Source organism: Epinephelus moara, chromosome 6 (assembly GCF_006386435.1).
Source record: "Epinephelus moara isolate mb chromosome 6, YSFRI_EMoa_1.0, whole genome shotgun sequence".
In the NCBI taxonomy this organism is placed as follows: Eukaryota; Metazoa; Chordata; class Actinopteri; order Perciformes; family Serranidae; genus Epinephelus; species Epinephelus moara.
In genome coordinates, this window is record NC_065511.1 from 3694984 (window position 1) to 3706048 (window position 11065).

At 42.5% G+C, this 11065-nt stretch overlaps 1 protein-coding gene across 1 annotated transcript; it reads left to right on the forward strand.

Annotated features, from left to right (window-relative positions):
* The first annotated feature begins 222 nt into the window (after positions 1-222).
* On the forward strand, positions 223-1575 carry LOC126391641 (uncharacterized). Its single transcript, XM_050046528.1, has one exon. The coding sequence runs from the start codon at positions 223-225 to the stop codon at positions 1573-1575; it is 1353 nt and encodes a 450-aa protein (XP_049902485.1).
* Positions 1576-11065: the final 9490 nt, after the last annotated feature.

Consider the following 11065-nt stretch of genomic DNA (forward strand, 5'->3'; position numbering starts at 1 on the left):
TCATCCCCAAGCTGTGCTTGCTATGCACTCAGGAAAACAGCCGAGGATGGACAGGCCTTCTTCCCTGCTGATGTCACCAACACAGTGAAGCAAAGCTTTTATGTGGATGATTGTTTAAAGAGCACATCATCTGAAGAGGAAGCTGTGCAGCTGATTAAAGATCTTACAGCTCTTTGTCTACGAGGAGGCTTTCATCTGACAAAGTGGGTCAGTAATAGCCGTATGGTGCTGCAGACTGTCGCAGAGGAGCATAGAGCCAAGGACTTAAAGGAACTAGATCTAGACAGAGACAGTCTTCCCTTGGAAAGAGCCCTGGGTTTGCAGTGGTGCATCAAGAGTGACGCCTTCCAGTTTAAGATGATGGTGAAAGGAAAACCTCACACTCGACGTGGCATGCTTTCTCTGCTCAGTTCAGTTTATGACCTTTTGGGGTTCATTGCACCAATCACTCTACCAGGCAAAGTGTTGCTGCAGGAGCTATGCAGGAGAAGCTTTGGGTGGAATGACAATTTACCAAGTGACATACAGCAACACTGGACAAAGTGGCTGGAGGAGCTTGTCAAGCTTGCAGAGTTTAAGATCGGGAGGTGCATTAAGCCAAAGCATTTTGGACTGCTTGTACATGCTCGTATGCATCACTTTTCCGATGCAAGTGAATGCGGATATGGTGTTGTCAGTTATGTGAGGATGGAGAACTGTCAGCATGATGTTCATGTCGCCTTCCTGCTCGGCAAAGCAAGAGTGACACCATTAAAGCAGGTCACTATTCCACTTTTGGAGCTTACAGCGGCAGTTCTTGCTGTTCGAGTGGACAGGATGTTGAGAGCAGAGCTGCAGCTACAGTTGGAAGATTCAGTCTTCTGGACAGACAGCACCTCCGTCCTGAAATATATAAAAAATGAGGACAAACGATTTCATACCTTTGTGGGAAACAGAGTTTCAACTATCAGGGATGCCACCAATGTGTCACAGTGGAGATATGTCAGTTCTAAAATGAATCCAGCTGACGATGCATCCAGAGGTATGAAGGTTGACGCACTGCTGACTGGCAGCAGTTGGGTGGAAGGGCCCAACTTCCTATGGAAGTCAGAGGAGCATTGGCCAGAATGTGTCGTGGAGATGGCCATTTCATTGGATGACCCAGAAGTGAAAAGAGACTTCATTGTGAGTGCAGTAATTGTGAAAGACTCACCCAGTGCTACTGACCAACTACTCACTTATTTTTCAAGCTGGCAGAGGCTTAAGGTCTCAGTTGCATGGTTCCTCAAGGTGAAGAGAGCTCTGTTAAAGTTGCGCCAAGTAAGAAAGGAGCTGACTTCTGACCCAAACAATCAATCCACACACGTGCAGTTGGAGATGAAGAGGGTCAGAAAGACACTTGGGGTGCAGAGTGTTTCTTCAGACGACCTACTGAAGACAGAGGTTTCCATCATTAAGTATGCTCAACAGCAGCGGTTTAAGGAGGAAATTGACACACTCGTGTCTGGAAAGTCATCAGTCAGAAAGAAAAGTTCGGTGTACAAACTGGATCCACGCTTGGAAGATGGCCTGCTGAGTTGGAGGACGGCTGAGTAGAGCAGCGCTGCCAGAGGAGAGTAAGCATCCACTCATCCTTTCTAATGATCAACATGTTGCAACTCTCATCTTAAGACACATCCACCATCAGCTGGGCCACAGTGGAAGAAACCACACATTGTCCACACTGAGGAAAAAATATTGGATCACAGGGGCTAATTCAGCAATAAGGAAAGTGATATCTGACTGTTGCACTTGCAGACGCTTCACTGTAAGACCAGGTGAACAAAAAATGGCAGACCTGCCACTAGAGAGGGCTCTGCCTGATCTCCCTCCATTTACAAGTGTTGGAGTCGACTACTTTGGACCTATTGAGGTGAAAAGACGGAGAAGCACGTGTAAACGCTATGGAGTGATTTTTACCTGTTTGTCAAGCAGAGCAGTTCACTTGGAGATGGCAACCTCATTAGACACTGATGCATGCATTAATGCTTTGAGGCGATTTATGAGCAGAAGAGGCCAAGTTACTCATATGCTGTCTGACAATGGCACTAATTTTGTTGGATCCGAGAGAGAATCGCGTGAGGCTCTTGCAAAGTTGAATCACAGCAAGACACAGGGAGCACTGCTTCAACATGGAATCAAGTGGAGTTTCAATACACCAGCAGCATCCCATTATGGTGGTGTTTGGGAGCGTGTTATTCGGATGATCAGAAAGGTGCTTAATTCTGTTCTGCGTCTACAAACACTGGATGATGATGGACTGCATACAGTTCTTTGTGAAGCTGAGGCCATACTAAATGATCGGCCCATCACTAAGTTATCTGAGGATCCGAACGACCTTGAACCTCTTACACCCAATCACATTCTCCTCCTGAAGGGCAAACCTGCTGTACCACCTGGATTGTTTGTGAAGCAACATCTGAATGTCAAGCGACGGTGGAGACAGGTCCAATATCTTTCGGATCTGTTCTGGAAACGATGGGTGCAAGAGTATCTTCCATTGCTTCAGGAGAGGCAGAAATGGAACCAAGAGAGAAGAAGTCTTGTTGCTGGGGACATTGTCTTAGTGGAGGACTCAACAGCTCCTCGAGGCTCTTGGCTGCTCGGTAAAGTGCTGGAAACCTTTCCTGACAAGAATAGTTTTATGCGATCTGTCCGTCTCAAAACAAAATGCAATATTATGGAAAGACCTGTAACTAAGCTTTGCCTGCTGATGGCAGCCTGTGATGTTTAATTGGTGTTTATGCACTGATTTGGTATGTTACATGTACAACTACCACTCAAGAAGAACATTTGGCTCCTTTTGTTTGTTTGTTTGAATTGTTATGCTTGCACACCATTAACAATTAGGGGCCGGTGTGTAGGAGCCAGGTTGTTCATTTTCTTTTTGCTTGTGGGTGTTGTGCACATTTGCGCCAGTAGGTGGTAGTATCTGTTCAGGCTTGTGGTTTGCTGTCTATATAGTCAGGTGGGTTAATCAGCGCAGGTGCGCACGCTGGGGAAACCATACGGTTTTTGACCGTGCCATGGCATGTAACGCCGCAGGTCAGAGTATCCTTGTAAGTCATTATTGAAACGTGTTATTATTGGGTAAAGCAGTATATACTTTGCCTCGGCTGTACATAATAAATCAGCACAAAGAAGAGCAAATGTTTGGACATTTTTGCTGTGTTTCTGCACTTACACCAGCACCTGTGGGCCTACACTGGCACACGTACAAGCCCTTCAGACCAGTGTGCGCAGATAGTGACATAGGAAGCCACTATATAGTGTACATAGTGTACTACACTGAAGTGTACTAACAGAAGTATGCGATATGAGACACACTCTTGGGTTACTTTTTCCCCACTGTCTTGTTTTATTAGCTAAAAGAAAAAATATGTAACGTCAAGTCTGAAGTTAACCTGTCTATAACATTAATTTAACTAAGTTACAAAAAGATTATTAATGTTATCAAGCACTGGTCTTTGATATCACCACAATATTATTCAAATATTATACGACATATCATCCATTTTTGTTGGTCTTTTCATCCTGCCAAAAACCCACTCACTAAGTGTTCGTGGGTTGTAATGACTGTGTGTTTCTCTCAGTGGTCAAGCACTCTCAGAGGAGTCTTTGATAACATCAGCCTGGATGTTGGAGCCTTTTTCTGGTTTTGGATACCACACTGAAATATTTTAACAACTGTTGGATGGATTGTGATGCCATGGTTCACACACATTCATGTTCCCCTCAGGATTCAATTCAATTCAATTCAATTCAATTGTATTTATATTCTCTCTCTGTGTTTGCACAGAGTCTACAGATTAGACTAAATGTATGTGCGTGTCCCATCTACCACTGCAATATGAATTACATAATAAAATCAGCTATGTGAGTGAAATTGGGCCACCAGCAGTATTCACCAGCCACACTTTGAATGTGGAAGAAACCGATGCAGAGGTGGAGTAGGGGAACCCTTTTATGTTCCTGGGAATCAGTATCACTTAGAGGCTGATATGGCCATCTCACATTTCCACCCTGGTTAATAAACGCCTGTATTTCCTAAGGAAACTTAAGAAAGCAAAATTTCCCTGCCAAGTACTTGTCAATAGATAGCAGCAATAGAAAGCACCATGACTGTGAACATTATAAACAGGCCTGGGATGTACATGGCCCAGAGCAGGAAGGCTGTGCAGCAGCCGGTGATTAAAACCACCTAGAACATCACTGGTACCCACCCACTGTGAATCAGTGATTGTGCATGTTGTCTCAAGTTAGAACAGTAAGTCCTACAGGCTGCTCAACAACAGGTCTGCCTCAACAGCAATGGGGCTTGGACACATTGCTCTTTTTCTATGATACCCACATGCTGCTGGTCTTTTCTCTGTCTTCCACATTCAGTGTGTGTCTGGTGAATCCTGCACACAACACCATTTCACTCACACACACGGATGAGATGAAAAAGAACCAGATGGGTAGCCTATATTGGACATGTAATTAAATTTATACAGATGCATTTAAGAATACAGCAACGCTTCGTCATCTGTCGTCACTACAAGCCAGGGCCGGACTGTGAATCGGGAGAACCAGAAGTTTTCCCAGTGGACTGGCCTGGCCTGCTAAATGGCCTGCAGGCTGTAGAGCAGGCACCGGACTGCACATACAGAAAACCGGGACTATTGCCGAAACGCTGGCTTGTGATTGGCCTGCTTGTCATTTTTTTCCCAACAGGCAGGCCAGACCAATGCAATCACAGCGGCGCAGTGATGCGAGGCAAGGGAGGTTGAGCCACTTGTCAGTTGGGAAAAGACAAGACCTGATTGGTTTGTTTCGATTTACACCCGCCCCAACAGTCCTACGTTGTAAACACAGCCAGCATGGTGAGGAGGGGTTTTGTCAAGTTGCATCACGTATGTCTGTGTCAGAGCCCGCTGGTGCTGAGACAAAAACACACGATGCTTCTGCAAGTAAGTTACCTAAAAAACACTGGTTCTTCTTAGCATGAGGTCCGGGGACCCCTAGGGGTCCTTGAGGCCAGATAAATGATTGATAAATGGACCCTATAGTACATTTGGTAAGATTCCATTTGTACGTTCTCAGAGAGAGTTAAATTAACACTGAGGATTGGATTTTACAATTACAGTGTAGAAATGTAGGCCCGTGAAATTCAAAAGTTTTGAAGTTAAAATAAGGATTGAGATTTGAAAATCACTGACCTACTAGCTACATTTTCACTACCTTTGAGATGATTTATTTGTGCAACAAATGGGATTATCCTATATGAATACAAGGGCACATCAAGTAAGGAATTCACTCTTATACTGTATAAAGTATAAACTATAGTGTATGCAAAACAACTATAATTCTATGTTTGCTATGTAAAGGTGGAGGTGGTGTTGGTACCAGTCCTGCTGATTCTTCAGAAGTAGAGGCCAGTGCAGGGCAATAATTGGCAGAAGGTACAGAAAAATGTCTACAGTAGGGCATGTCATTGGTGGTACATAATCTTGAGTTATTTGCATATTCCTTGGGATTATATTACAGGAATGCTATTTATTCATTATTATTGTCAATCACCAGCCTGTAACAAGTTGCAGACACATGAACACCAGGCACTGGCAGTTGACATAAATGGCTCTCTCGTGTAGTTGTAATAATAGCCTTCTTGGTACTATAGCTATATTCTATTAAGTGTAAGTGAATTTTGCTGTCTGTTGCCTTACTGTTATATCCCAGCACAAACATAAAAGCTATTGTATATTCCAACCTTGGATTTAGGTTGGGGTTCATTATAATTGATAATGTATGAAGACTGAAAAAAAGGAATACTGTATTGACCATTTGCCAATATACATAGAGGAGTGATAATTATTTACCTCTTTTACATGGTAATGACAATCTATTTCATATTTTACTTCAAAATATTTGGTGGGTCAATACCTCCACAGATGGATCATGACCTGAAAAATGTTGGAAGACCTGCTAAGGTAGGATACGTCTCTAAGTTGACTTGACTTTGTCAATGACTGATGTTATTGAAATAAGTTCACATAAGTCGAAGTTGCTGTTGGCCTATATTGTTACTATTCACTGTTGCATTGAATATGGTATTGGCATATTATACTGACTGGCAATAGAGTGTGCCAGTAAACTCGGAACTCCATTAGCGCTTTTAGCACTTCCGGTTTTCTCGTCTAAAAGTCAATACGTTTTTTGAATGGGATTTTGGTAAAATGCCTCAAATAAGGTCTGTGGTTAACAAAAGCTTAAGCGAATTTCAGGTTTTGTTCTACGACATAAAACACGTCAGTAAATACCCTACTTGTGAATTTTGAAGCTTTTACGTGTCGTAAAAAAGGCGGTTGCTAACAAGTTGCTCAATATGACTACAAACCCTGTCAGGGACATTAAACGTCATCACCCCCGAACAGGCGGGAGTGCTGGCAGTCCGCCATTACAGCTTCTTATTTAGCTTAAACAGTCCGATTTCCCCATTATACAATGTTTTTAAAATAAAGCGGCTGAAATCAGTTGAAAGCTTAGTGGCGGTGACGTCAAGAGTCATGCGACCGTGGAGTAGTCATGTAGTCCGTTAAAGCCTAACGTTAGCTTTTTACTTCTGGCGATCGCATTTAAGCTTCAAATGCAGTATGAAAGGTGTTCATATGTGAAGATTATCTCGCTGAACAAAACTTGTGTTAGCCACAGAGCTTATTTTCTGACATAATCCAAAACGCAATGCAAAAATCACATTCACTTTCTCTTCCGGGAACCAGCGCGATGCTAAACTTCCGGGTTTTGATGTCAGCCCTGGCACACTCTATATAAGCTGGCATATAAATGGTTTGCTGACAAAACAATACAATCATGTTTTTCACTTGAGCATAATACCATAGCATTATTTCAGGAGTCATGTTGTGACTGTTGTATTGAGGGGCACATTTTGGTGAAAAGTTTCAGTGGCGTGTAGGGGAGAGAAAAGCACTGGACTAGACTGCTGGTGAATAGTTATATGGTGAATACCCATATGTGAAATGGAATAATGCTGTGACTATTGGATTCATACAGAGTGTCCCTTGGCATTGAAGTGAATGTTGCAGTGACTATTATGCCTATATTGCGGTGCATATTTGTTTTGCCACAGCCAACATGTGCTACTGTGTGTGCGCGTGCGCGTGCGTGTATGTGTGTGCGTGAACGTGCGTGTGTGGGCTGGGTGGCCTGGTTAAATGTGTGACTCCCAGCCAGAAAATTTCTCCCAGTCCGGCCCTGCTACAAGCAACCGCCGACGCATTCAGGATCTTCACCAGTGAATGTGCTCACAGGTTGATCTGGATCACCTGTCTCCAACCTGCTCCATCCGAGCCGCTCAGGAGCCTTTCTATCCACAGACCTCTGTCAGTACAGTACATGGTGTTACAGTCAGTGTGACGGTAGACTACATCTGTGTAACCCGGACCAGTCATCATTACACGCATAACAATGAAAGTGGCAGCAGGCTACATCTCCATTCTGCTCATATTAATCCATAAACAAAGCAAATATGAAACAATAATCAATCACCCACCTCCGATCGGATTACCAGGCCTACATCATAAGCACACCGACAACCAAGAGGGAATGTCACACGGATCTTCTCACAGTTTTTAACAAACCCACAAACAACGAAAAACAGGCGATGTTGCAGTGGCTCCGGTGAGCCGTTACTCACCTCACAGACCCGTTAGGCTCGGTGTGCCGGTCAGACTCAGCACCTGCACGGCTGTGGAGCGCAAGGGAGACAGCACCACTGCAGACATGTGAGCCGCCGCTTCCGAACCAAGGCCAGCCTCAGTTAGATTGTAGTGCGCGTGTATTGTTATAACTACGGTCAGTTCAGGCTGAGCGTGATCCCCAGCAGGGCCCAGTATTTCAAAACTTGTAATCTTGATCAGAATAATCCGGATAATGAAATCCTCCTTTTCTCAGTCAGGGATCAAGGTGATCCTGCTGACTTTATCTGGGTATTTCAAAACATTGGCAGGGTGGATCACTTTGATCCCAATCTGACCGGATACGGATTTCCAAATCTCACGACTCCGCCCCGGATATGAAACATGGCGGACTAAGTTACTTCACGAAATGAGCAGTTGGTAGCACAGCTTTCACATCAAAATGTAGGTTTACCGTTATCTAATGTGTAGCGTTTTTAAGACCATACGAAGGCCACCCACCATCTCATGTGAGCCAGCTATTTGAATTGTCACCTACTTAAAACGTGGGCGTACCGATCTCTAATTGAGCCGAGGTCATGCTAACGGTAGCTAACGCGGCTCCATTGACTTGCGTGTTAAGTAGCTAGCAGGCTAGCGAGGTAGCTGGCTTTGTGGATGTATTTTACGGTCTATGGTTTAATTTAAAAGGGATTTAATCTGAAGTACGTCATACATGAACTCTTTATGGCGTTATGTTATTGCCAACACAGCGGACTTTTTTTTTTTACATATGTCTCAGAGCAGACTGTATAGGAAAAATACATAGTAACGTTACTAGTATGAATTGTGCGGTTCATTCAGTGTCAGAGGACTGAGTTTGGGTACGCTACAGTAATGCTGGTGATATGCGTTTCTGTACTTAAACAATTTCTGTGACTATTGTGGATTCCTGACAGAGAATGGAGACTGAGAGGGCGGTGAGACAAATTGAACTGGCTGACGAGCAGCTCAAGCTGACGCTGCTTCAGTAGAGAGAGACAGAATTGAAGATAAAACTTCTGGAAAAGAAGCTCACCTCAGACCTGTGAGCAGTCTTTACATTCTGTGACACTATTGTGATTTACATTTTGTTTCTAATTGCTTTTTTAATATTTTGTTTGAATTGCCATGTGCTTATTATGTTAATCCCTGTGTTGTTTCTTGCACTCTGTGTAAAGAAAAGAATGTGCTATACAAATAAATTTGCTTTGCATTGCATTTCCTTGCGTTTGTCTGGCCACAAATGTGTTGGATGTTTTGGTACAAACAAGTTACAATGTTAGGTGAAACTAGATGTTGAGAAATAGGTCTGTATGTGTTAGTCTTATTTACAGCAGTTTCAGGAAGTATGGCCACAATATTTTTCTATGCTTGAAATTACTTACAACTAAAACACTAATTTAGATTAAGTGTAATGAACATCTTGAGTAACAATATCTATGAGAAGTGGAGCTGAGGCTTTGTCAAATCCACCTCTGAGGTGGGATCCAAATAATCCTGAAATTTGGTATCAAATTGATCCAGATCTCTGCCTTAACTTTTGAAATACCCAAATGCAGCATTTATCTGGATTAAAGGGAGGATTGGATTACCAGATCTGAATCCTGATCCCCAGGATCAGGATCCTCTTGATCTGTATTGAACTACCCAGTTTTCACATCAGATGAGGATTTAATCCAATCCGGCCAGGATAATCCTATCAGATCACTTTGAAATACTGGGCCCAGTTCGCTGATAATGTTATCCACCACGTGACCCGGAAATCGGTTGAAGTCCACCATTCCCGAAGTTCCCATCTCTTAAATGCAGATTGTCCAATCTCATCGTTTGTCATCCGTCGATCCTGGCGTCACCTCGAAACCACCGTGCTCCGCCGAGATGTCGTTTGCAAAACACGGTCACTCCAGCCGGCGATACGATTCTAGTGCGCGTCTAGTCGTACTATTAAGGTACAGGCGCTGCGAGCAGCCAAAAAGCACGGTCGGTTTCTGTTCCCAACTAATTGTTACAAAAACACAAACTGCATTAAAATTCTTTTTTGTAATAAACCTAATGAGCAGGGGTATAAATACAGACAGTGCAGGCAATGTGCTTGGAGGGGGGTGGTAGAGAAAGCAGGCCCCCCAACAGAATGTTGGCCAGCGAAAAGCCTCTTGTAACTCATGCAGATTGCCACCTTAGAAATACATCCATGTTCAAAGGAAAACTCATGTTAAATTGAAAAAGTGGGGCCAACATGTAAAGACAAACCCATCTCCATCATGGAGTCAGTGGCATTCTATTTTACAATAAAATCATATGTTTACATAAACTATAAAACCACAAATACACTATAAGATATTTAATTCAAGATCTTACACTAGGGTCCATCCTAACTACCATACATCACCGCTAATAACAACTATATTTTAAACGTAAGATCGACTCGATGGTGTCACTCCACCTTACATATTCGGGTTTCTCATAAACAGGATAAGGTCTTATCCCGGTTTCTGTAACCAAAATATGGTGTCGACATGCTCAAACACATAAACGGTATACTCCAATCACCCGTATTTGTCTTTGTACTCTATTTTAGTTGTGTTTTTGTTTGCAATACTGCTGCTGACACTGAACTGTCCTCAGGACTAATATTATTGATCTACCCAGCTTTGTGTTAAAATAAGACCCACAATGAAATTATTAGATTATTTTTTTTCGTTGTTGTCATCTTGTTGGAATGATTTTGTTTTATTTTGCTAACATCTAATACAGATTAGTGGGGGCTAGGGTTGTGTAGTTGTTGCACTCTACCTTCAAAGATGAAAACATCATCTAAATTTTGGTTTCACTTGTTTTACATACCACATAAGGGTGGGCGATATTGAACAAAATCAATATCTCGATATCTTTACCTGGAAGATATATATTGATATTTTCCGTAATAAATAAATGGTCGTTTTAAAAGGCAGTGGTCCTACGCAGGCCTGGAATTTCGTCATTTTAGGGGCAAGGCCACTTGGCCTTTCCTTTTTGAGGGCACAAAGGCCAAAAGCCAGGGCAGCAAGGCCATACAATAAAACAATGATATTAAGTCCACGTTCATAATGAATTTAATTTAAGGACTAAGGATGTATAACTACCTGTGAAATGAATAAATAAAACAAGCTCAAGTAATAATAATGAGTATAATAAGTAATAATGTGATTTATTTAATAGTACTAATAAACCCAATGTGTTTTAAATATAGAACAACCAGGTTTATGTATTTATAAGCAAACAATCTTAAATATTTTTTGAGTGTACATGATAAACTGATTCACTGAACAAGACCAGCTTACAATTATTTT